This window comes from Phascolarctos cinereus, unplaced genomic scaffold (assembly GCF_003287225.1).
Source record: "Phascolarctos cinereus isolate Bilbo 61053 unplaced genomic scaffold, phaCin_HiC Scaffold_4;HRSCAF=312, whole genome shotgun sequence".
In the NCBI taxonomy this organism is placed as follows: domain Eukaryota; kingdom Metazoa; phylum Chordata; class Mammalia; order Diprotodontia; family Phascolarctidae; genus Phascolarctos; species Phascolarctos cinereus.
The window spans coordinates 677,500,491-677,527,147 of NW_027555847.1; the positions used below are offsets into that span (position 1 = coordinate 677,500,491).

The window sequence follows — 26,657 nt, forward strand, 5'->3', positions numbered from 1 at the left end:
ATGGCGCAAAAGAAGGACTAGGGAGTGTAAGGGCCGTCAGCTACATAGCTGCTACACCGCACGGCCTCTCACCCCGTGTTGTCAGCGCAGTAGAGGAAAGATTCGTCTTGGTGAGCTTTCCCAGAGAATAGATTCACTGAGGAACGGCTGGGGGATGCGTGGCGCATGCGCGACGAGTCGAGGCGGTGCTTGAGTCAGGGAAGGGTTGGGGAAACCGTTAGCTAATTTGCATGCTCCCGCCTCGTCTGGGTCACGTGGGTATCTAGGGGAGCGGTTTCCAGCGCATGCGCAATTCTGCACCTAAAAGACGGGGTGGGGGGGCTGGGGGTAACCCGGTGTCCGGAGCCACCGAAATCCGCTGGACCCCCGAGGCCTGTGACTGTGCCGCGCGGTGGTGGTTCCACACAAGGTCTGGCCCAGCCCAGCGAGCCGTCCGCTCTTTGCATCCTAGTGAGGGCCGGTAAAGGGCCTTGGGTGGGAGGAGGAGCAGGGCTGGGGGTGGGGGGGCTGTTTTTAGGGGGATGGGGGTGGGTGTGGGGGCTCGTTGGGAAGAGCCTTGGCCCGGAGCAGAAAGGAGCCAGGCCTGGGCCAGAGAGGAGTCCAAGAAGGCCGGGGCCCTTCCCCTCCCTCCCAAAATCTTGGGGAGATGCGGACCCCTCGCTCCTCTCCCCCTACCCCAGCAGTGGCACCTTGAGCCCTGGGGCTTCCTCCCCTTCGGGGTCCCCAGGCCTGGGAACCTGGGCCTCCGGAGTTCATCTTTCAATCCACTGATCTTGGCTTCAGGCCCCGGTACTCTGGTATCATTTGCTTTTGTCCCTCCCTCCTTCGCTTTCCCCTAGCCCAGCAGCCTGCACAGGGCCTTTAATAGAAGAGACCCTTAATACCTTTAGATTTCAAGGATCCATTTTTCATCAGTGCAGATGCTTCTTCCATTTAGACAATCCTCCTACAACTCAGCAGGCAGTGTTTGATAGTAGCTGTGGATCAGAAAATGCATTACCCTGTGGCCAGCCTAGTCATGAGCCTCATGCAGACCTCTTCCCCAAGCTAGTCTTTAGATGACAAGCCATGGCTGACATGTAGTGGACGCCATTTCAGCTCAGTAGGACGTGGGCACAGCATTTGAAAATTCAGGATAACCCTGGAAGTGTGATGAGACATTGGGCTACAGGTGGATGCCACCTGCCTTAATCTTTAAGCCCTGTGTGCCCACACCTGAAGGGAAAAAAAAAAGTCTTTTCAGAGGTGAGACCAAATTGTTTTGGCTCTGCTCTGTAAGGGTTTCAGCAAACATATATTAAGTACCTGCTGTGTGGCTGAAGTAATATACAAAGATGAAAGTGGTACAGTCGCTGACCTCAACAAGCTTCCAACATAGTATTAGTTAAGGACATGATACCTTGAAAAAACCAGACAAGTCATATAATACAAGGTAAAATGTGAAAAAGTCAAAGCTGAAATCTAGATTAGAGTTCTAAGAACATTGGAAGGAGATCATTTTTAACTAGGAGTATAAGTAAAGGCTTTATGGCAGAGGTAGTAGAGGGACTGTACTTTGAAGAGATAAAAGGATTCTAATAGGCTAAGGTAAGGGATCAGCTTCCAGAAGTGGGAATGTTTGCACAGAGTCAGGAGACTCTGGGGAAAACTCAACACTTTTTCCATTTTGTCATGTCCAGTGTGTTTTACAAAGAGGAATAATGTGAAATAAGGCTGAAAGGCTTGGTTTTCTCTTGTGTTAAATGTATGCCAGGTTAATACCGCACAGAAAATACAAGTGGTATGAATAAGCGTGAAGCTTCTGAAGCATTCAGCTAAAAGCACAATAGAATGTAGGATCTTTTGTGTTAACATGTCTCTTTCTTGTAGCTGGGGTGAATGATGGCATCTAGGCGAATCACTAGGGAAACTTTTGATGCTGTCATACAAGAAAAGGTTAAGAGATATCGCATGGACCACAGTGATGCCATAGAAGACACTCTCCATCAGTTTAAGTCTCAAGGTAAACTAAAAGAGGCTTTGGGGGATGGGAGGAACCAGAAGTTCACAAACAATAGCATACATTTCAGTAATATCAGAAGGTCAGAAGGTCACTTCTTTGCCATGACTTTGTGAGGTGATTAGTGCATGTATTGTCATGCTGGTTTGCAGGTGGAGGAAACTGAGGCTCGGTGACTAAGTGACCTGTCATAAAGCCAGAAGCAAAAGACCTAGACTTCAATTCTGGGCCTTCTCATTCCAAGTTCACTAGTCTTTTCTACCACACATGCTACCTTTCACTTGAAGGAAAACAAATTTGTTAGTTTTCAATTACAAGACATTCATATTGAAATTCTTAGTCACAAATCATTAATAATATGAAAGATTGCTCTAAATCACTAACAATAAGAGAAATCAAAACAACTGAAATTTCACCCCATACCTAGAAAACTGGAGAAGATGACAGAAGATGAGAATTGTCAGTGTTGGAGGGGCTGTGAAAAGACAAGCATGCTAATACGTTGCTAGTAGAGCTTGACACCCACCGTGCAGCCAGCATTTATTAAGGGCCTGTTAGTGACATTGCACTAGCTGCTGGGGAGATAACGGGACAAATGAAACCGACCCTGTCCTCAAGGAATTTATAGTCATTTTGGGGGGAAAGTACATAAGTATGTACCAAGTAAAGCTTTGGGGGGGCTATCGACAGCTAGGGAGATCATGAAAGCTCTCATGTGGAAGGAAACAGGATTCTAAGAGGGAAAAGTGAGGTGAGGGTCCATTTCAGGCATGGAGAATAGCCAGCCCAAAGCAATGAGAGGGAAGGGGGGGTTTGAGGACTAGCAAGAAGGCCAAGATGTCCGGACTATAGAGTCCCCATTGATTGGGGACTGGCTAAACAAATTGTGGTATGTGAATGTAATGGAAAATTAGTGCATCAGAGAAGCATGGGAAAACATACAAACTAGAGAAAGGCTAAACAGAACCTAGTGTATATACAGTGACTACAGCAATGTAGTGGAAAAAAATAATAAACAAAACCAAAACCAGACAAGGTTGGCCTGGAAGGAGAAAGAAGAAAATTCACTCCCTGCTTTGCAGAGGTAGGGTTGAGGAGGAGGAAACTTCTTGTAAAATAGTTTGTCTGCTGTCAGACTTGGTTGCTGTATTGGTTAGTTTGTCAGAAAATTGTCTCTTCCTCCACCCCCCCACCCCCGTTTCTTTTTTATTCTTAGTTACAGGTGATGTCTGTCTGAGTAGAGGAGGGGAAAGAGATATTTGGAAGTAAACGTGATATAAAAACAAAAACTAAAAATAAAATTTTATTTTTTAAGCCAACTCTGAAATTTCATCTAGCAAATTAGTAAAGACAACAAAAGATAATGTTGGAGAGGGTGGGAAAAAAACAAGCCCCTTAATACACTGTTGGTGGAGCTATGAATTGGTCCAACCATTGAAGAAAGCAGTTTGGATTTATGCTAAAAAAGTGACTAAAATGACCATATTCCTTGACCCAGGAATCAAACTGCTAGGTATATATTTCAATGACAAAGACAGCTACATATCAAAATACTTAATGCAGTGCTTTTTGTCATAGCAAAGAACTAGAAACAGCAGAATCCCATCTATGGGAATGGCTAAAGAAATTACAGTACGTATAGAATTTAAAGAAACATGGGAAGGCTTATATATACTGATGCAGAATGAAGTAAGCAGAACCATGAAACCATATTTACAATAATTAAGAGTATAAATGGAAAGAACAAAAAATAATCAAAACTGCAAGTTCTTTAAGTATAATGACCAAGTCTGGCCCTAGAGAAGAGATGGAAAAAATGCACCTCCCTCCTTTCTTTGCAGAGATGGGAACTATGAGTGTGGAATACTGAATATGTCAGATTTAGTTGGTATGCTGGTTAGTTTTGTTGAAGCTTCCCCCCTTTCCCTCCTCTTTTTCTCTCTCTTTTTTCCCTTTTTTACTAGGGGATGAATCCTTGGCAAGGGAATAGGATGGGATATATTTGGAAATGAAGGTGTAAAAACAAAAGATAACATGTTAAAACATTTTTAAGAAAAAAATGCTTGACAACATTTGCATGTTTCTGCTCAGGGTTTATAATAATAGTTTAATTCTTCACCTAGAGACCTATTCAATGATTATGCATTGTTAAACAAATAGAAACATATGTGAAACAAACATAGACATTCTGTTCCAGTATGGAAGTTGGTGAACAAAAAGTATTCCTTGAACCTAAAGTATAAAGCTTTACTGTTTCCTTTTCAATGGTTCATTTCAGGTCATTCAAGGTCAATCCCAAGATCAAGAGCAGACAGATATGAAGACAGTTTTCATGATGATGGAAGATACTCTCATGATCCAGTACATCCTCGTGACACTTGGAGAGAAGACCTCAGGGATGAGGTATTTCCTGGACCTTCATTTAGATCCAACAGTCCTCCCATGAGTGAAGAAAACTACTACCAGGAAGATTTTGGTCGGGATCGGGACTTTTCTCGTGCAGACTCTCAGGACAGGGACTTCAGCCGGGTTAGCGCCAGAGACCGGGACTTTGGCCACCTAGACTTTAGTCATTTTGGTTCTCAGGAACCAGAGTTTAGCCACTCAGAGTCTTGGGAGCATGACTTTGGCCACTCAAGTTCCCATGAACCTTCTTGGTCTCATGAGAGTGACTTTGGTCCTGAGGTTTTGGGTGACTTTCGATCACCTGGTCTTATGGAGGAAGAGTATGTGGACGTGGACAGTCAGGAGTATGAGTTGGACTTTTCAGGTGAGGGAGATTATGAATTCCAGCAGTCAGTGCCTAGGGGCAGGGGCCGGGTACGCAGCAGGGGCCGTGGTAGCCGGGGTGCTGTTGGCACTGCCGACCAGGGTGGCATTCTTCAAAGTAAGCGGGTGACCAGAGGTGCACTTAAAACAAAAGTCATTAAAGGGGATGTCAGGAAAATTCCCACCCTAAGAAAAATGAACACTAAAAAATTGCCCCCTATGGTTCCCTATCGAATTATTCCAAAAACTCGAGGTACTAATCGAATAAGAAAATCTATTCTGAGGCCTGATCTGAGTCCTGGGGTCACCCAAAGGACCGAAAATGTCCAGCGCCCTCTGCGAAAGACTCTGATGCGCCCCAATCAGAAGATTAGTAGGCTACCTAGAGGAGAAGTCAGTTTTGACCTAGTTGACAGTTCAGACATTTTTTCAACATTTGGGATAGAGATAATCAAATGGGCTGGATTTCATAAGATAAAGAATGATATGGAATTTTCACAGCTGTTTGCAGCGCTCTTTGAGTTAGAAACTGAAACCTGTGCGAAGATGCTGGCCTCCTTCAAATGTTCTCTGAAACCAGAGCACAGAGACTTCTGCTTCTTTACCATCAAGTGTCTGAAGCACTCTGCTTTGAAAACCCCCAAGGTTGACAATGAGTTCTTGAACATGCTTTTAGACAAAGGTGCTGTGAAAACCAAGAATTGTTTCTTTGAAATAATAAAACCATTTGACAAGTACATGATGAGGCTCCAAGACCGTCTTCTAAAAAGCGTTACTCCCCTGCTCATGGCTTGCAATGCATATGAGCTGAGTGTTAAGATGAAGGGTTTTAGTAACCCTGCAGAGATGGCAGGTGCCTTGGAGACGACCAATTCCCTCTGTCGTAAATCTTTGGCACTCTTGGGCCAAACGTTTTCCTTAGCTTCCACATTCCGACAAGAAAAAATATTAGAAGCTATTGGCCTCCAAGAAGTAGCTCCAATTCCAGCAGCCTTCCCTAATTTTGATGATTCAACATTGTTTGGAAGAGAGTATATAGAGCATCTAAAAGCCTGGCTGGAGAAAAGTGGCTATCCCATCCAAATGAAGAGGGTGGATACTGGTTCCACAGAAGGGGTGGCAAGTGTTCCTTCTCCAAGTTCAAATATGATAGCTGAGGCTCTAAATGGAGGTAAGTGAAGAGGCAAACACATTTGCGTATATGTTTAGTCTTTTCATTTTAAAAAATGTTTATTGTTTCCTATTTAGGAGATAGAAACATTGCTTGGGTTTTGTTTTTGTTAGCTTTATGTAAAACAGATCAAGACTGAACGTACAGTGATTAATGTTAATAATTCCCATTTCTATAGCAGTTTAAGGACTTACAAAAGACTCTTCACAACAGCCCTGTGAGGTAGGTTGTGCAGGTATTATTACCATCTCCATTTTTACAGATGAGGAAACTGAGGCTTGCCAGGCTTGCTTAAGGTTAAACAGCTATTGGGTAGCAGCCTTGATCTTCTGATTGCAAATCCTGGGCTCTTTCTGTTATACTATGCAGCCTCCTTACTACACTAAGATCAGGCCTGCCGGTGGTATAACCCCTGTCTTCACCCTCTGTTGCCTTATCAAGACTGGTGAAATTGTCGAATCCCAATCATACAATGCTTCCCTGTTCCAAAAGGCCGTTTTTATGTATGTACAAGGATTCCACTGATATAGCTCATAAGATCAAGAGCCAGAAAGGATTTGAGTGATAATCTAGCCCAGGGCCACATTTTGCAGGTAGGGAAGCCATAGCCCTGAGACTCAGTTGAAGTTACTTTGCCTAGAGTCACACAGGTAGTGAGGGGAGTGCTCTGGCCTCTTCAGTTCTCTTGGACTTGCTTTTCTAAACTTGAGGTTGGGTGAACCTTCCACCAGTGATGTTCTCTTCTGGTTTCCAGAGCGTTTGTGAGTCAGGATCTAAATCCAACTGTGGACTTCTTCATCAGCTCCCTGTTGTTCTAAGATAAAATACAAACTTCTTTGTGATTTCAAACCTTCACACTTTGTTTGCGCTTCACCTCTCCATGCTCCTTGCTTCCCTTCACTCAGTGTTCTGGACAGCTTGGTCTTTGTACTGCGTTCTGCCTTCTCTCTCCCTCCTCCATGCCTTTGCCCAAGATCTCCCTCATCCCTGCAATGTACTCCCTCATCATCTCTGCCTCTTAGAATTTTTTGCCTCCTTGAAGGCTCAGTGCAGCTACTACCTCCTATGAGAAACCTTCCCTGATCACCTGGTTATCAGTAATCTTGCCCTTCTCAAATAATTTTGTGTTTACATATCTGTTTATATGATGCATCCCTTAGTAGACTATAAGCTCCTTGAGGGCAGGAACTGCTTTTGACCTAGAGCTACTTTTAATAAATGCTAGTTAAAGTTAATTGGAGAAACAGTGAGGTTCTTGTTACATTCAGAGCTACAGATAACACAAAGATAAAGAACTGCCCCTGCCTTCAAGGAGCTTATCATCAAATAAGAAGGTTGAACATATACACAAATAACTATTAAGAAGTAAAATATAAGTGGGGAGTGTTAATCTATGGATGTGTATACACCGGACTTCTTAAGGTGATGGGTGATTTCACTGGTGTGGACATTCCCTTTACTGATGAGGATCCCAGCCCCTCCATGCCTTAACAGACCATCTCAGAAGTTGTGTGATCAGAATTCCATCTCTACTAGACATACTTAATGTCGATGCAGCTTTTACAAACCTTAGTTCATTTGGCCATTGGACAGCAGATACACAGCCCATGTCCTGGCCCGTTCCCTATGCCTTTTGAAAACACGTGGGTGTAGATGCTACAAGAGCTGGTGCTTTACTCTTGGTGTCATTTCCAGAATACCTGGGCTCACCTGGATGCTGTTGTGAGCATCAGAGGAGACCCTCTGAAGAGGCAGACACGAGGAAATGAAATCTGGTTTAAACCATGGTCAGCACATAAGAGGACGACAAAAGATTGAGAGGCCAGATGAAAAAAAAGATCACCTTTAGCTGGGCCGGATCAGGGAATGCTTCCTGGAGGAAGTGGCATTTTCTTGGTGACAGGATTAAAACTTTTTAAAAGCGAGTAAACACATTGAAAATTTCCCTGCTGAAAATCTTATTGCCCTCAATTCTGAATAGTCAAAAAATTAATCTATTTTTTTTGGAGGACAGATAATGAAACTTATCTCCCTCCTGAGAGAGAGAGAGAGGAAGGGGGTTAGTTGAGCAGAATGTTGCATACCTTGTCAAAACTGCAGCAGGTAATTGTGTGTGTGTGTGTGTGTGTGTGTGTGTGTGTGTGTGTGTGTGTGTGTATGTGTGTAACAAGTTTTCTTTGTTACAATAAAGGTTTCAATTTAGAGGGGAAGAGGGAATGTTTCCAGAAATGACTGATTTTATTTTAAGCAGCAGGAAAACATTTTAAAACAGTCATCTTATCCTTTAGTTTTGTGGCTTGTCCCTTAATAATTATGCTATTTAACTTGCCCTGGACATTCTAAGTTTTTGAATGTCCTCCTGCTGTTAAAATGCCAATCTCCAGTCCCAATCCTGTTTCAAATGTTAGGCTCTTAAGAATGAGAACATTAGTGGTTCAGACTAGCTGAACCTAGAGTTGCCTGGAAATCCTCGTCAGATAGCGTTGGTTTTATGCGACCTAAGCATTCCAGTGCCTCTGTCAAGCCCGTTCTGTTTGTCTATTACAGTTCCTCAGCGAGCAGACAGAAAGGTTGTTGAGACAATTGAAAAGTTTGTGAAGAGTGTAACTGAAGGCAACTTGTCCCCAAAAGAAAGAGCAGCACTAAAGAAGAGCCCTACTTATTGGTAGGTATTTAAGAAACGCTCAAGCACATGAGGACCTTCTATCACCCAAACACTAAGACATGAGAATTTCGAATAGAACTTTCTGAGGTTTGGTTAGGACCCTTCTTTTATATTGGAAAGATATTCCTCATGGGGAGCAAGGCCTTCAATAAAGGATATATATTCCTTTATTCTGCTCTGGATATTGTAATGAATGGAGAAGTAGAAGAATTCTTCCAAGTATCATCCAGGAAATTGCCCTTTCTCATTGAGTCATTTCATTCAGTGCCCACATTGTATAAGGTCCTGGGGTAGGTGCTGGAGAAGATATGAAAATGAATCAGATGGAACCCTGCTTTCAGAAGATTTACAGTCTAGGAGCTAAGAGAAAATGCACAAAATAGAATACAAAATTGAATTCAATAAGTATGTAAGGGAGGTATAAAGAATTTTAAAATTCATAGGAGGGAGAAATCATTTCCATTTGAAGGAATCAGGAAAGCTTCATATGGATGTGGCTTAGGGTCTGGGTTTTGGAAGCTAAAGAGTTTGAGGGGAGGGGTAGAAGGGGATGTTGTACATTCCAGAGGTTAGAGAAGCTTGTGAGCAAATGTACAGAGGTGAGAAAAGGTGGGATAGATTGGGGGAACTATATGGGATGCAGCTGGGGAGAGTAGTGTGAGAGAAGGCTGACTTAGAGATCATCTGGTCCAGCTCTGTGATTGTGCAGAAGAAAGTGAGGCCAATGGTGGGACGAAGTGACTTAGTCAAAGCCAGGTAGTGACTAATCCAGGCTTCGGACCCAAGCCCTGTGGTTCCACAGCGGCACTTTCCTCCCGTGCTGGGCTGCAGCCCTCTCACGGTCCTCGTGGGCTGGGAGGGAATCTAGTGAGGGCTGCCAGTGGCAGAGCAGGGCTCTTACGTCAGAGTTCCTGGTGCCAGGTCTAGTATTTTTCCCACTCCACCAGACTGCCTTGGGTTGCCTTTGCTGCCTCTACAAATGAGCAGGGTAGGTGTTGTATGCATTCTGCATCGGGCATTGCTGTTATGTTTCAAAAATGCAGTATTATACACAGGTAGAACCTATATCGAATTGCTTGCCTCTTCAATGAGGGGGATGAGGAGGGAGGGAGGAAGGGAGAGAATTTGGAACTCAAAGTTTTAAAAACAAATGTTAAAAATTGTTTTTATGTGTAACTGAGAAAAATAAAATACTAAACAAAAATGCAGTATTATTAGTAAACTAGACTCCATCTTAATGTCAGCACAGTTTTCACTCAGTTATTTTATGAAAGGAGGGTAAGATGTGAGAATTTAAAAAAAAACAATTTTCTGAGATTGGTTTTGCTGTGCAAAGTGTATCTATTAGACCATGAAATAATGCAAAGATTCCATAAAGGTGACCATAAAAGTATGTGCTGCCTCTTCTCATTTGTGGGATTTTGTACTCTGCCTAGTGTACAACTTCTGATCCGCACTCTGGTGTTTAAGCCTGTCAGTGTTTCATGAATCCAAGTCAGTTTTAGAAGAGTAATGTCTAATAAAAACATTTCCTAAGATAGAGGAAACAAAAATCAGTAGCAAAATTCTGGTGTAACATTTATAGGAGACTGTGGATCCAAGATTAATTTTTTTTTTAATTGAAAGAGCCTGCCTTTGGCAAGAGACTTAAAGGCAATTTGATGACTGACCTCAAATAACTGAAGGCTTATTGCACTGAAGAGGGTTTAGGCTTCCTGTGCTTGTACTCAGAAGGCACAGTTGGGACCAGTGGGGTGGAAGTTGCAGGGAATATTTCAGATCCACATCAAGAGAAATTTTTTAACAATTAGAGCTTTTCACAACTAATCTAGGTTTCCCCTAAATGTGGTTTCCCCTAAATTCTCCATCACCGGAGGTCTTCAAATCGAGGCAACCAGTAGTTGGAGATGGTGTGGAGGTTTATTTTTGACATGAGTTAAACTAAATGACCTCGAAGATCCCTTCCCAATCCTGAAGATTCTAAGCAATCTTGTCATTGACAGGCAATTTGTTATATTAATTTTGAGCATGATCTTAATGAACCCTCATTCAGTACCCATAAGTACCTACCGCGTGCAAAATATTGTCATATACTGGGAGAGTTACAAAAACAAGACATGGTCCCTACTCTCAGGGAGTTTTACAAAGTTTGTTGAAAGAAAGACTTGTAAGAAGTATATAGTAAGGCACAGATACGTGAAATTATAATAACATAAGTGTTCTGTGCAACTGCCAGACGAGATTGTACTAAAATTGTCGTTTTCTCTAAGGCAAACTTGACACACAGATCTGAACTAAAATTTATATGTAACTAACATTCTTTCCCACAGAGGAAAAGATTACATTTTTGAAAATAAAATAAAATTTTATTTTAAAAAAATTAACCAAAATCTTTCCCTTCCACACACCCCTCCCCGCATTGGGAAAAAAGAAAGAAAAAGAAAAACTAAGCCCTTGTAACAAATATGTAAAATTCTTTTAAAAAATAAAAGGGAACAATTAATTTAAAAGTCATAAACCATTTTACAAATATAGAATAGAGAGGGTATAAGTAGGATGTTTGTGAACAACATAATATTGACCTAAATAAGTATTTTAATGTATTCCTTCCTCCTTAGGTTCTTATCTGATGAGGATAGTCTGGAGTATAAATATTATAAACTAAAGTTGGCAGAAATGCAGAGGATAAAAGAGGTTAAAAAAGATGAGGAACACCAGCCAACTTCCGAGGAATGTGCTGTGAGAGCGATGCTGTATGCAAGGAGGGTCCAGAGCCTGAAGAAGAAACTGATTCCCCGGAAGAGGCTCGGGCTCTTCTCATCCTGGGGGATCAGCGGCTGGAAGATGAGAAAAGCAACTGTGGGGACACAGACCGTTCTTTCAGCAGGGACCATGCTGAAACACCAGGTCAGACATGCCCATGGGGGGTTCCAGGCAAAGCCTTCTGTGTCTGATGTAAACTGCCCCGAGAAGAACTTGCCATCAGAGGAACCCGGACCTCTTCCCTGTGACCCCAGCCCAGGATCTTTGACCTGCCCTCCAGGAACTGCTGAGACTGAGGCCTCTCCTGCCTTGCCTGAGTCATCCCAGACAACCCCACCTTCCCAGTTTGCCAGTGGTAGGTGAAGATTTCATATTAAATATCCAAAACCAGTGGGACCTAAAGAAAGACAACAGCAAAACTGCTAATAAAATAATTCTGAGGGATAGTTTTAAGCAACTGGGGATTAATTAGCCTTATTCTGCTTGATCCCAGGAGGTGGACTTAGGCCCAGTGGAGGGAGTTTTCCAAGGAGGCAGATTGAAGCTCAGTTTAATGAGGAATTTCTTAACAACTAGAGCTGTTTAGCAATAGAATGGGGCAGCCATGTGTGGTGTAGAAGTAATACTACTAATAATAACTGTTTTCTGTAGCCCTTTCAAGTTTATAAAGTACTCTGCTCACAACAACCTTGTGGGGTAGGTAGTACAAATATCACTATCCCCACTTTACAGATGAGGAAATTGAGAATTAGAAAAGTAAAGTAAGCTACCCAAAGTCAAACAGCTAGTGAGTGTTAGAGGTAGGATGAGGCCTCCTGACTTCAAGTTCAGTGCTTTTCCTACCTCACCAAGTCAAGTCAAGAAGCATTTTTAAGCACTTACTATTTATCAGGCTCAGGCATGGTGCTAAGCACTGGGGATACAAGGAAAGGCAAAGGCCCTGCTTTCCAGGAGTTCACCAAGTTCCCTGTCACTGGATGTTTGGGGTAGAGGTACCATTTAAAAGATCTTATGATTGAAAACTGTCAAGGACTTTAGAGGTCATCCAGTGAAGGGTGTCATGAAGAAGATTCATGGAGAGGTTAGACTAGATCAGGGGTCAGCCTTCTAAAAATGTTTTAGAATACTGGTTTATTCAATATTTTTGGCTAGGGGTTAAGTGACTTGCCTAGGGTTACACAGCTAGTAAGTGTTATGTGTCTGAAGCCGGATTTGAACTCAGGTCCTCCTGAATCTAGGGCTGGTGCTCTATTCACTGTGCCACCTAGCTGCCCCTTTGGTTTATTCAATTCTTAAAAAAATTTTATTTATAAAATTTATTTATTTTTCTCTAGAAGCCCCTTAGATACCCTGAGCACCAGGGCAAGGTTCCTGAGCAAGCCCTCTAGCCTTCTATCAGTACTTTAGTACAGTGAATTTACCAGGTTAGTTGTCACCTTGAATGGCAGGAAGCCCAGAGGGGATTGAGGTATGGGATAGATGGGAAGAGTTAAAAAAAAAAAAAGCAGAGCTGTCATAAGCCCTGAAATAAGGTTGTAAAATCACAGTTCTAAGGAGAGGATGCTCCAGTGGGGGCTCTTTCAGTTGGGAGTCACCCTATGGGATGGGCAGGAGGAAGGGAGAGCTCTAGTCCTGAGCTTTGGTGCTGGAAAGGAGACCAACAGTTGCCTGTGGCTTTCCCAGTGAATGAGGCTATAGGAGTGGACTCATAGGATCACAGATTTAGGGTCATTAAGCCTGTCCCCCTGTGGAGACAGGTCCAGGCAGCCTAAGTGATTTGCCCAGGGTCGCACCAGTGCTGATGTTCAGCCCCAACTTCTCTGACTCCAAAGCCAGTAATGCTCCCATTGTGCCTCCTGCCACAAACTCGTCATGTTCTCTTCCTCTCTTCCCTTCATTTCTATACATACGGAAAGCTCCCCATCCCCAGGAGCATTTGAACTCTTAGAACTCCAAGCTTTGTCCTTTTATGACCAGGCTCTAACACAGGGTCTTGAACAGAGAATAATGTAAATTACGCTTAGGTGACTTTGATTGTTTATTTTGGCTAAAAATGCTAATTACGTATTCCAAGAGCTCTTGGCCTTTGGATCCCTTAGTTGGATTACCTCTAAGGTCTCTTCCAGCTCTACTGTTCTAAGGACTTTTCTCTCCCTGACCTGCTTTGGATTCTCTGAATTCAGGACTAATATGTGATAACTGTTTTGCATTTTGCAGTTGACGCTAAGACAATGGATACTGCTGAGAAACTAGCTAGATTTGTTGCTCAGGTGGGACCAGAAATTGAACAATTTAGTATAGAAAACAGCGCAGACAACCCAGATCTGTGGTAAGTAACCACTGTATCTTCTTGATTCTCGAAGAATAAAATACATTGAAACCTTCCCACAGTTCCCTCCTTGAAGTCCACCTTGTGAGGTCGTCTTCTAAGTGAGGTGCCTTGCCCAAAGGTCCTTTTGGGTCTCCCATAGTTCAGGTCACTTTGTATGAATGATCCCTGGAATGGGCTTGCTTCAGTTTCCCTCTGTACTGAATGGAGTTTAAAACAATCTTTCAGAGGCCACACAGTGTTGTGGAAATAGTACTTAGGCTTGGAATTCTTCAAACCTGGGCTTGCCTTATAAACTGTGTCATAACTCTGTGACAGTCTTGGCCTCAACATCTTCATCTGTAAGCACAGGAGATGACTTTTAATGCCTTCCTCTTTTCAGGAAATGGGGTCTGCTACTGTCATTATCATTCCAGGTTCTGAACCACTGTGGTGACTCTTTGACATCTAGACTATAAAGACTATGTAAGCACTGATCGTATGTAGCAGTGTCATGTGTGGCCGCTGATTGTTGATTGTACATGCTTGGGATGGAACAATGGTCACTGGCGTCTCTTCCATATGATTTTGTGCATTGAAAGCCATGCACATAACACTACTGTTATGATGTCAGTGGGCAGGCATTACTCAGGCCTTTCCAGGATTCCAGAATGTTAATGCCAAGAGAGTTAATCTCAGGGGTCATCTGGTCCACCTCCCTTCATCTTACAGATGCAGAAACTGAGGCTCAGAGGTGAATTGACTTGCCAGAGATTACACAACCAAGTGGCAAAGCCAGGACAAAAATCCAGATCATCTCAGTCTGTTCCTTTCATTCCCAGTCCAGTGCTTTTCCCATTATACTGGCTTTCACCGAGTCATGGTACATTATTATACCAATCTTGCTTATTGCTCCTCAGTGGCAGTGTGGTGGGGAGGAGGAGGAGGAGGAGGATGACAGTGATGGTCACTTACATGTGTAGAGGGCATTAAGATTTACAGTGCACTTTCCAGCCAGATAGTTTTGTTGACCATTCTTCCTGTGTAATTAATAAATTTCATTGCCTTTATTATGCAAAACTGAGAGGAATTAGACATAATAACAGTTTGCCTTTCCATAATGCTTTCACAAGACTCTGTTAAATAGCCAGTGTTTTGTTTTGCTGATGAGGAGACCTAGCATTGGTGCCTTTTCCACAGCTCCCCAGCTGGTTAGTATTGGAGCCAAGCCTTAACCCAAGGATTCTGATTCCAGCTCCAGCACCTTGCTTCTGTATCAGCCTGCCTCTGCTTGTAAAAGAAGCACAGGTTGTGGAATGGAGGTGTCAAGAGACTTGAGTACTGACAAAGCCATTTAACCTTTCGGTCCTACAGTTTCCTTATCAATGGAAAGGAGATAGTGATAGCTGCCTTACTTGCCTTGCAATATGTTTGTGAGGATCATATAAATTAGATTTGGCAGCAAGACTATAAAATAGCACCCTAAAACTGTACAGTAGCAATTCACTTACCTGGAAGTCACGTATTCCTGAGGCTTAACTGCCCAGAATACAAGAAGGAGCAACAGCAACAAGAAAAGGCTTCTGGGAAGCCAAAATGCCCTGTGATTAGTATGATAAAATTCACTCAGATGAAGCTGCTGGAGCCTCGATTCAGGGCCTGCTGACTCTGGGACCTTTCAGACACGCTTGTAATACGCTCCTATTAAGGTTCTGGCTTCAATGACCCGTGAGGTCCCTTCTAGCCCTCTCATTCTGTGATTCCGTCTAAAACCATATGCTCCTATTCTGTAGGAGCTCAGCTTCCAAAAGAGAAAGGGCCATGATAGAAATAGAGATAGCTAGATGGTTGGATAAAGCATCTATCAGACGTCTGATAGTACTTCTCTAGATCTCTGTCTTAGCAGGAGGATGAACAATTATGAAGAAAAGTGGAAAATGAAGGACTTTTCTTTCCTCTTTTTTTTTCTTTCAGAATATTGGCACTCTATTCCCAGTGGGATAAAGTTAGACTTCTTGGGCTTGCTTTATTTATCAGTATTATTGACTCTTTTCAAAATTACAGAATGACAAAGCTGAATGGACCTTAGAGGTCATCCTAATTCAATCCCCTCATTTAACAAAAGGACATACTAGAGGTTAAGTGACTTGCCTGAGGTCTCACAACCAGTGTATGTCAAGAGCTGGGTCTTACCAGGACCAGTGTTCTATTTCCTATTCTACCCTTTCCTTCATTGATCAGATCCATTTCATCATTAAGTCTACCCCTAGAGCCTCTAATCTTTCCCAGACATATTTTGGCATATATGCCATCAAAGGAATGCCATCCCTTTGTTCTCCAATAAATTATTTCCAAAGACATCCTTTAACTCAACTGATGGAATTTCAATTTCATTCTCAACCCAGGTTTCTACATGACCAAAATAGTCCTGCCTTCAAGTTTTATAGAATGAAAGTGTATGAACTGTGCCCTTCCATTAATTTCACAAAAACCCCACTAAACCTCAAAGCAGGAGAGGGTATGAAATCTGGGAAGGCTTCAGATCTGGGGGAAGAAGAGGAGCAGGAGGAAGAAGAGCTTGAGGGAGAACATTCTCAACAAGGGGCTGAACTAGAGTTAGAACTGGGACCTGAGGAAGAAGAAGAAGAAGGTCCAGAAGATGACACCTCAGCTCAAGAAAAAACCTCCAGAATTGGAGAAGAAACTGGTAGAGCGTCTCAGTCAGAGGGGATCCCCTCTGAGGAGGCACAGACCACGGGAGCGGAGGGCGATGGTGCCACTTTAGCAGCTGTGTCCCAGTCCTCTGCTTCGAGTGCCTGTTTCCCTCGAAAGAGAATCAGCAGCAAATCACTAAAAGTTGGCATGATCCCGGCTCCCAAGAGGGTGTGTCTTATAGAGGAACCTAAAGGTACCTGACGTGTCTTTGCATTTGTCTCTCCAGCAAGGTGTGCCCATTTAGTCCATGAGAATGATGTTGTTAACTCCAGGACTGTATGCTCCTAATGATAAAGTGACACAGTACACTTGTACCTTGCTTTACTACTGAAAAGTTGTTTGTGAAATTAAAGTTGTTTGTGAAATTAAATTCTTGTAAATTGAACCATATTTTAAATACACTAGGAAAACACCCAATTTAAAGGCACTTCTTAGATTAATTATATAAAGCAAAAACCTCTGCGTTACATGAGTAATCACTTTATATTTTCTCTTTAATAAACTCAGATTTTTGCACGTTGAGTTTGTAGGGGTTACCTGCAATTTTTCTGTGGTTTGTGGCACATTACGAACCCACCTGAAAGTGTTCTTAGTTACTGATTTGTAGGTGGGTGCTAAGATGTCTTAATGGCAGGGTGGCCAGACCGCTGATAGTGAAAATTCCACACTTTAAACTCTATTGTTTGGCATTCTCTTAATTTGACACTTTGGCACATATGTAGTACAGCAGTCATTAACTGAACAAAGATTTAAGTGCCAGCTGTTGATAGAGCTAGGTTCTAAGAGAACTACAAAGCTGGACAAAAAAAGCCACGATCCCTGCTCTCATGGAACTCGCTACCTGGTAGCAGGGGGAGACACCAACACAGATAACTGTAACATACAATATATAGTACAAGATAAATTACCTGAGAGGTACAAAGAAAGGCCTGCAAGATGGGGGGTCATCACGACTGCAGCACTGCCATATTATCAGGAAGATTGAAAACCACGTGGGGCACGTCTTGTGCTCGGCGTGTTTATTGTTCCACGTGTTCTAATAGCGTGAAACTCAGTGGTGCACGTATAGCATGTATGTGGGCACCACATTTGAGGAAGGACACTGACAAGCTGGAATGTATCCAGAGGGCAACCAGGGTGGGGCGGGGACTCAGAACCATGCCTTGGAGGATTAGTGCAAGGAACCAGGGATATTGAGCCTAGAAAAGGAAAGAGTGATACAGTTGGGGGCACTGGATCAGGAGAGAATTCATTTTCAAATACTCAAAGGGTGTGTCATTTAAAGGGGCTTCAGTTTGTTCTCAGGTCCCAAGGTAGGTGGAAGTTACAGGAAGGCAAATTTCAACTCAGTACAAGGAAGAGCATCTGAACAATTTGAGCTTTCTAAAAGTGAATTGGGCTGTCTCTGGAAGGAGAGATTCCCCATCCCTGGAGGCCTTACAGCAGACCCTATAGCATCACCTTTTAGGGATATTGTAGAAGGAGTTGGGGGTTGGATTAATTGACCTCTAGGGTCCCTTGGGCCTTGAGGATTCTAAATAATAGCTTTGAAGATTGGATGTACCTGACCAGGATAGAAAGCAGAAAGCTTGTCTTTTATCTCGGAGAAGCTGTTTTAGATCTCAATATTTAATGTGAAAAGTAGTAACTAGATAGAACCAAACAAATTTAATTACCACTATATCTTCGTATTTTGATGTCACAACCTTCCAGAGCTATGGTGGAGTTCACATGGCCCCAGGGATCAGAAACTTCCTTTATTAAGTACCTAGTACATGTGTTAGGTGCTAGGTACTTAGGACCCTGACCCCCTCCCTCAGGAAGCTTGTGCTTTTGTATACTGTATAGAATTTGCAGTTATCTTAAACAGTTTTCTCTGTAAGTAATGTGGAGAAGAGATGATTATCCCCTGATTTATTTATTTTATTTTTTGGTCTTATAGTTCATGAACCTGTGCGAATTGCTTATGACAGGCCCCGGGGACGCCCCGTGTCCAAGAAGAAGGTGAGGTTCTGCCAACGTGAAACCTTCAACAATGATGCATCCATTTACAGTTTGGAAAATTCACATTTCAATCAGCTGTTAATTGAACAGGTTTTTCTTTCCTTCCTGTTTAAGAAAGCTGTTTTTAAGAACAGTATATTAAAAAAAAAAGACTTCATTGAAGTGCTCCTGGGATGCCTCATTGTGGTGTGGTGATGACTCAGGGTTTTTGGAGTCTGCATTGTTACAATTCAAGCCCTTCAGTCCTCTCAAGCCAGAAAGGTTTGCATTATGGGTCCGGCCTAGTTACATCTGGAGAACCTCATCACAAAAGGCTGGCTTGCCAGGGAACTTGTTGGCTCCAAAAACTCATGAGTCAATCTAAGGATTGCAGTTTGCTTTGTTGCTGGGAATACTCAGATCTTTTTTGAAGTACTGTGGCATTGTGTACTGAGATACAGGTAGTGTGGGGTAATGAATAGAGAACTAGCCTTGGGATTGGGAAAACCTGGATGCAAGTTTTGCCTCTGATATTTACTGGCTGCATGTTTCTGGGCAAGTCTCTAAGATTACAAATTGAAGAACAGTTACAAATCTACATTAGTAGAAGGAGTTTGCTCAGTTATCTGCATCTTTAAAATTCAAGTCTAGCTCCCTTCCCTCCCCCCCCAAAAAAATCACGATTCACATGTAAAGAAATTGGAGTGTTAGACATGTACTTGTGATTCTCTGTAATGAGACATTATTCAAATCACTTAGCATCTTCATGAAAAAAAAGAAAGAAAACTGCTGTGCCTAAAGCCTAGAAGTTACTAAGCACAATTAGTTTCTGAAGAATATGTATACTTGTTCAACAATTAAAAGATCTGTGGCTTCATCAGTATGTGGCCTCTCCCCTTATCCCCACCATCGAAGATCGCAGTCACTCTATGATTTAGTAGATTTCCTCAGAGAGTTGTCATAACCAAACAATTTTTCAACACTTTGGGCCCACAGTGTTGGCGAGCCTCTCCATACTTAGCTTGGCTGGTCCTTAGACAATATATAAATAGTCACTGGGCCATAACCTGATAAGCCCTCTCAGGTTAGTGGATCTGCTCATATAACCTTTGAGAACCCAGGGTCATCTCCATGGCATGATAGACTTTGTTGGAGTTACGAAAGGACATTGCAGCTACACCATGCAGTACTATTCCATGGTGCATGCAGAGACTGGAATGAGACCTGAAAACTGCATCCCTCTATGCTAGAACGCTACATCTGGCGTGTAGCCAGGAAGCAGCCAGCTAACTGCCACATTCTTGCAATCACTGGCACTACCCAAAGGCTTAGGGTTCTCATGTTTGGGTCTAGAAGTTCGCAATACTCCAGATTTGGGTGTTTTTTTTTTAAATGAACTACTGTGTACCCATGGCTCTAATACTCTATAGTTGTACTGTTAGTTTTCTGAAGCTAAGTTAACAGACTTCATATTTTTCTCTGTAAATATCATCTTGTTTAATCCAGGCCATCCTTCCAAACTCTCACAGTATTTTTGGTTTCTAATTACAGGACCCAAGTATGTGGTGTATGAAAAGAGTGCTGGATTTGGGAGTCCTAGGGACCCGGGTTCAAATCCCACCTCAGACACTTACTAGCTGTGAGATCCTGGGCAAATCACATAACCTCTCTGAGCACCCACATCACAGGGTTATTGGAAGGATCAAATAAGCACTGTATAAATGCTAACTTTTATCATTATTCTTGCCACCTCATCTTTTTCAGTAAGGTTCAGATAATGGTCCTGAGGCAAATTGCTGTCCTCTTCTTCTTTTCTATTTGGTGTTCCGCAGATGACTGCACAGGTGGATAGAATAGCTGCTTTGGGGTGTAAGCTCATTCTCTGTGGGCTTACTGGAAGCATCCTTGGTGCAGTTCTAGTAGCAGGAAGGACAACAGGGATCCTGGTCCTACCTGATTTTGATTATTCTTGTCCTGATTTTCAAAACAAGAAAAACTTCTGTCCTTCTCTAGCCCTGAGACACCTGTCGTTCTTCAGTTTGTGAGCTATTACTGACAGTGGGTCAGCCATCACATTTGCCAGTTCCTCCAGTACCTGAGGAAACAGTTTGTCTGGACTAGGGGAATTAAACTTACCGGGGGCAGCTAAATGTTCTCTTCCTGTTTCCTTGGTTCTCAGTAAGCTCTCTGTTAGCCACTTTTGTTCTGTCTTTTCTAGTCAAATTAGAGAAAACAGAAGCAAAATAAGAAGTGACCTGCTCAGGTGTTCTTTCTCACCAGTAACTGTCCCATGGACGTGGAGCAGCCGTCCTACCCCTCTGTTTATCCTTCTTCTCTTCCCCAGTACAACTTTTAAAAAGTCACTCGGTTGGTTTTACTTCTCCTTGCCAGCCCTGGATCATTCTGATAGAATCAGGTCCAACCCCTTCATTTTACAGATGAAGTAACTGAGGCAGAGAAGTTCACTGACTCGTCCCGGCCACCCAACAAATACGTATCTGAGGTACTGAGGCAGGATGTGACCCTGGGTGCAATCATGGCCCTGTCTCTTGGGTCACTCAGCTGCTGGCTGTGAGCACTTCTGACAGAATTCTCAGAGTACCAGGCCAGGCATTATTCTTGCTTCCAGGTTCCCTGTGTGTTGTTTTCAAATTATAGAACTGAATATTGTGATTCTTCTTTTGAAAAGTCTCTGTTCATTTCCTTTGACTGTGAAGCTCACAGGTTAACAGAATAGCTCCCATCTCTGTCACATGTGCAGGCTTATCAAGCACTTTCCTCACAGCATCCCTGTGAGATAGGCAGTACCTGTATTAGTTTCACTTTACAGATGAAGAAACTAGTCTAGAGAGAAGACTTACCCAAGGTCATACAGTGAGTGATTAGCTGAGTCTGGGTTTGATCTGAGGCCTCCTGACCCTTCAAGCCCACACTTATTTTACCACCACACGCTGTCCCGACAGTCCTATATCATTGTCTCCCTCAGTACCCAGCACCGTGCTCTCTGCTTGTAGGGAGCACTTAATAAAGCTTTTTGAGTAAATGAAGCATATTGTAATTCAGAAAGATTTAACTTTTTTCTTTCTCTCTTCAGAAACACAAAGACTTGGAATTTGCTCAGCAGAAACTGACTGACAGGAATGTGGGTTTTCAAATGCTTCAGAAGATGGGCTGGAAGGAGGGATATGGCCTGGGCTCACGTGGGAAAGGAATTAAGGAGCCTGTAAAAGTGTATGTAATGGTAACCAACTTCAGAAATGCAAGGACAATAAAATAATAGGCACCGGTATACTGCTGCCGGGAGGGAGCAGGAGGAGGAGGTTTCACAGTTGGCCCTAGAAGGCTCCTTGATTGTGGAGAGCCAGCGTGGTTTGGTAGGAAGAGCCCAGGGCTGGGACCGTGGAGCCACAGGGAGTAACTCTCAATTCGTGGCCTAATCTCTGTGTATTACTTTGGGCAAGTCACTTTACCGTCCAAAGCTTCTGTTTCCTCATCTGTAAATTGAGGAAAATACTTGTTCCACTCACCCCAGAGAGCAGTGGTGAGGGTCAAATGAGATAAAGGTATATGAGGGCTTCACAGCTATAAGAAGAAGACTGCAGAAATGTGTTCCTGTTCAGGATGCCCAGCAGGTCACATCGTCCTCATCGCAGTTTGAAAGTCTTAGGAGAAAAGTCCCCAGGAGCAGCAGGGCTAACTCACTCTGTACTGTCAGGCGAGACTTCAGGGTCCTCTTCATCATGACAGTATTTTTTGAAGTTTTTTATGTCCTGGTTCTTGCTCTCTTTAAAGTGGGCTCATATACTTCTTGGTACTTCTCTCAGAGTCAGAGATGTTTATATATAAACCTTGTTTGTTTGTTTGTGTTTGTTCTTCCTGGCTCCGGGTAGAAGTGAAAAGAGGATTTGGAGCAAGCCCTACTTTGCTACTGTATGACCTTGGACAAGTCACTGGGGCTCAGTTTTCTCATCTTTAAATGAAGGAGTTTGATCTTTAAAGTGGCTATTTCTGTCTCCTTAATATCTGAATTAAGAATCTTAAGTTTCAGGACCCTGTCTTATTTTTTAAAATAAAAGCCGAATTAAGGTCACAAGATCTTTATAAATGTATATTTTGGAAGTTTAGCCAATGATTTGGACTGTACAGTCCATTTACCTATCTTCTTAATCTTTGTAATTTCAGTAACATTTGCTGTTTTCAAATGCCAGGACATACAAAAATGGCCCCAGGGTTAAAACCTAGAACCCCTTTTCATTTGTAGGGGGGTAATCAGAGATCTCAAATAATTTTCAAGAGCCCATTGTGTGTAGCAAGTATTTAATCAAAAAGTAAGTTTGAGGCCTGCTACATTAGGGCTACATTAAATTTCTACCGTATAAGCAAGGGATTTCCAAGTATCTCCTTACAAATAGGTAAGTACAGCTGTGAATAAGGTAAGTACATTTTGTTTTTCTCTGTAACATTTTTTCTAATGTCACACTACATATCCTCTACAGAGACAGTTTACCATATACTTAACTATCTATATATGTTTGATTATTTTAAAACTATTTTCTGTTCTTAGTCATGTAGTTGAAAAAAGCAGAGTCCTATACTAATTGTCCATTTTACTCCCATAGGGGAACTACCTCTGAAGGGGAGGGCTTGGGTGTTGAAGGGGAAGAAAATAACGAAGATACATTTGATGTTTTCCGTCAAAGAATGATACAAATGTACAGGCAGAAACGAGCAAGTAAATAGGTATGTGCCTGGGCACGTTCATTTCATGAACTCCTGCCTACACTGAAATCCTAGTTTTGGAAAAAAAATATTTCTGAAATGTTATGTTTCAAAAAACAACTACCAACAACAACAAAAAACCCCAAGAATTTGGTTTTACAGAACAAAAAACAAAAAACAAGTCGTCAGAATGCAGATCTATCCAACTTCTTACCCTCTAGGTTTGCAGAAGAAATGTGTTACAGGCTGAAAACGCCGATGCTTGACAAAGCTGCTGCCCTGCAGGCTTTCTGGTGATTTTTAGTTCACTTCGACAATGTGCAAAGGGATTTTCTTTGGCACAGTGAACTCAGAAGTTAATGTTACCCACCTACTAGTTTGCCAAGCTTCAAGATTAGCCTGGCACTTGTCATACAGGCTGACAGTCTAGGTGCCAGCTTACCTGGAAGAGACTCCTTTTGACTTGCAGAATTCATTCCATCGTTTTGCCAAGGTTTTGTCTCACCGATGAAGAAGGCCTGCATCAGAGCCCATACAGGAAACGAGATGATGCCACAGTCAGAAGAAGACCATTCCAAACATTTTCCTTGTCTAAGGTTAATTAGTGCTGACATTTTTTTTCTATTTCATTTTCCTCTTCTTTTTCAGATGCCTTCTTTTTTTCCCACTTGTTCCCTAGCCAGACTTTGGACAAAATAGTTTGTCTTCAAGGAACAACCAAGCAGCATTGATTAAAGATATAGCCCTAAGGTGGTTAATCTTGAAAGCTTTTTTTGCTGATCTGCATTAACAGCAGAGCCAGTGTATCCCTGTGGATGGGCATAGTGAATGCATATAGCGAAGGAAATTTGTCTTTGTTGCGAACCCTAAATTTCCAGAATCCTTTTTGTTTATTTGTTTTTAACCTATGTTTTAAGCTCTTTTAAGCACAAGTCTTTTTCAAATCTTTTCATGGTTTCCATTTTTGCTCCTCGGGGAAGCAGAAATGAACTAAATCAGTTTCATGTTGTCCTACCAGAAGGTAGCACTAAAATGGAATTCAAAATGTTGAAAAGCCCATTCTCAGCTATCCTATACTGTGTGCTAAAAAAAAAAATGCAGTTGTTTCTGATCTGACTGAACATTGATTGACCTCCAGAAGCTCTGTCAGCAAACCTGTCCTTTGCTTATGAGACCAAATGTAACCCAGGAATGATTACAAATCTTCCTTTCTAATTGCCTTTCTGAATTTCAGTAGAAAATTACAGTGCCAAAGCAGAGGTTCTTCAGAAGACATGGAAGTCTTTGGACTTGACAAGTATGTTTACTTATGGGCAAGTCTTATAACTTTTCAGTGTGTGTTAGACCTAGTAAGATTCTGCAGTAGTCTTAGATACCTGTGTTCAGTGGGGAACAGTGCATTAGACTACTTAACTTCTTTCTCCCCAGTTGGCAAGGGGCCTAAGAATTCATAGATTGTGCCACAGTCGTTAAAAATAAATAAAAAACATACACATTTGTGTCCTGCCCACTGCCTCTTCTGTGATGTATTTTGAAAATTAGTAAGGACTCTTCCCTTTTTTGCATGTGTAGCAATGGGTAAAGGATTATTTTATTATAGTCCTTGTGAGGGAAAGAGAAAAAAAAAATCCTGTCTTGGGATTTCCAGTGCATCTGTTTCTTATTTAAAAGACTACGCTGCAGTCTTAATCTATGTAGCACCATAGTTCTTATACCTACATGCAGAATTCTTAAGGTACCAGAAATTAAGTCCTTTATGATAAAGTGTCAGTGTTGAAGTTTTAAACAAGTGTTAAAATGCAAGACAACTTGGGATCCTCGTCAGTAAATTATCACAGCTGTCCTGCTGATTCAGCTGTAAAGCTAGAGGACTGAGCAGTCGCTTCTCTTAGGAGAATTACAGAAAAGAGAGGACTGTCTTCATTTTGGGTTCATTAAGGAATCATTGCTTCCCCAAAGCAAAAAAAAACAAAAAACAAAAAACACCTCCAGCTGTGATGACCAGGTTTCTTTTATTACCTTGACTGTCAGTAATGTGACTAAGCTAGCCCCCCCCGGAATGTAATACCACGATACTTTACCAGGCTGGACCCTCTTTTCCAGATGCTCTCTTGAAATTGATCCAAAGCAAATATACCAATAGATATGCAGTGTGTTCAGTCTTACTGGTGCAGTGGCATCTTGTTCTGCCACCTGGCAGATGCCTCTGCCTTTTGACACAGAGGAGTAAAAGTGTCAAGACTGGTGTATATATTGACTCGAGACTCAAAGACAATTCTTACTTTTCCTTTGTGATTTGGTTTGGAGATGCCAAGGAATTCAGCTCTAAAGATGAATGAACAAGCCTTCTTCAAAAAAGTCTAACAAAGCACTGGGCTGCACAGCTACATTAGAAGAATCAATGTAGGCTTCTTTGAGAAATCTGAGAATAGCAAGAATTTATGTGGCTTTTTCTGGACCCTTAACACAGAGGTCCATTCCTTGCACCTTTTTCTTAACTTATGCTTAATTGGCCATCATACTGACAAATTAATAATGGTCTTTTGAAATTAGACATTCATCAGTTGTGGTCAGTTTTCAAGTGTGACTTTATGGAAGCAATGTGATTGGTCTCTGAAGACATTTTTCATACTCCCTCAATATGGGTGTAGCTCTTTGCAGCTCATCCACAACAGCCTTTGATGCTATTATTGCCACTTCACCTCTTCTTCCATATTGACTTTTTGGAAGCACTTTCATTCTTTCAACTAGTTAAGAGTTCTGTTTACAGTTAAGAGAGTATAATTCAAGAATGTGGCTTCCCATGTTGGGGCAGTCCCACTTTCTCAGCCACCTAGTCCCTAGTCATTATTCTGGGAACGTTTTGGTTTGAGCTGAGACTGCTGGCACAGTACCATTTTGGTGTACGTGAAAATAACCTATAAAGACTCAGATTATATTCCCTCCTGATTGCAATTCATTGGAAAGGAATTTGCTTGGAGTATAACCCACTCTTGGAAAGAAACGTGAATTGTGGTTCCCGAGGGAGTCTTAAACTGCTGTCCTGGATAATTGTGATATGGTCAGTCTTTCTTGTACCAAACTTCCATTTGGGGCAAGATGCCAGACAAGCAGCACTGGTGCTAAGATTCTAGTGTGGCTCACGTCGGGTTCCCCATACTCCCTTTGTTTTGCTGAGGATGGCTTGCCACTCCTTTATGAAAGGAATCTCCCCCTGCTCTGCCCTGCTTCTGCAGGCTGAATTGAAAATGCAGTACATAAGATGTTGCACAAAAACACTACTTTGTTAAAGTTACTAGTTTCTTTTCTGTTATTTTAGTTTCCAGGGTCTCCTCGTGAAGACTGCAAGCATCAATGAAAATTTTAACTTACTTCCATGGTGTGTTTACTGTCTCTTGGTTTGTTTTTATCCTGGGTAATCTTGTAGTGAATTTTGACATGTTCCATGTAAACTGACAGTGCTAAAGCCTAGAAGATGCTTGTGATGATGGAAGTTGGGTTTTTTCTTTTTAGTTGTGTACATTGTTAATCTTTTAGCAGCTGTAATAAATGTAGAGAGAAAACA

At 42.2% G+C, this 26,657-nt stretch overlaps 1 protein-coding gene across 4 annotated transcripts; it reads left to right on the plus strand.

Moving 5' to 3' along the window:
* The first annotated feature begins 19 nt into the window (after positions 1-19).
* On the plus strand, positions 20-26,657 carry SUGP2 (SURP and G-patch domain containing 2). 4 transcript variants are annotated; one of them, XM_021008811.2, is made up of 11 exons: positions 20-110; positions 1,870-2,002; positions 4,278-5,939; positions 8,487-8,604; positions 11,223-11,722; positions 13,585-13,696; positions 16,081-16,583; positions 18,333-18,394; positions 21,468-21,604; positions 22,993-23,113; positions 23,314-26,657. In XM_021008811.2, the coding sequence occupies exons 2-10, from the start codon at positions 1,879-1,881 to the stop codon at positions 23,111-23,113; spliced, it is 3,339 nt and encodes a 1,112-aa protein (XP_020864470.1). In that variant the 5' UTR covers positions 20-110; positions 1,870-1,878; the 3' UTR covers positions 23,314-26,657. The 4 variants fall into 4 exon arrangements, with proteins under 4 accessions (XP_020864470.1, XP_020864468.1, XP_020864471.1 ...); XM_021008809.2 differs by lacking the exon at positions 20-110 and adding an exon at positions 281-450; XM_021008812.2 differs by lacking the exon at positions 20-110 and adding an exon at positions 281-450 and having other exon boundaries at positions 26,412-26,657.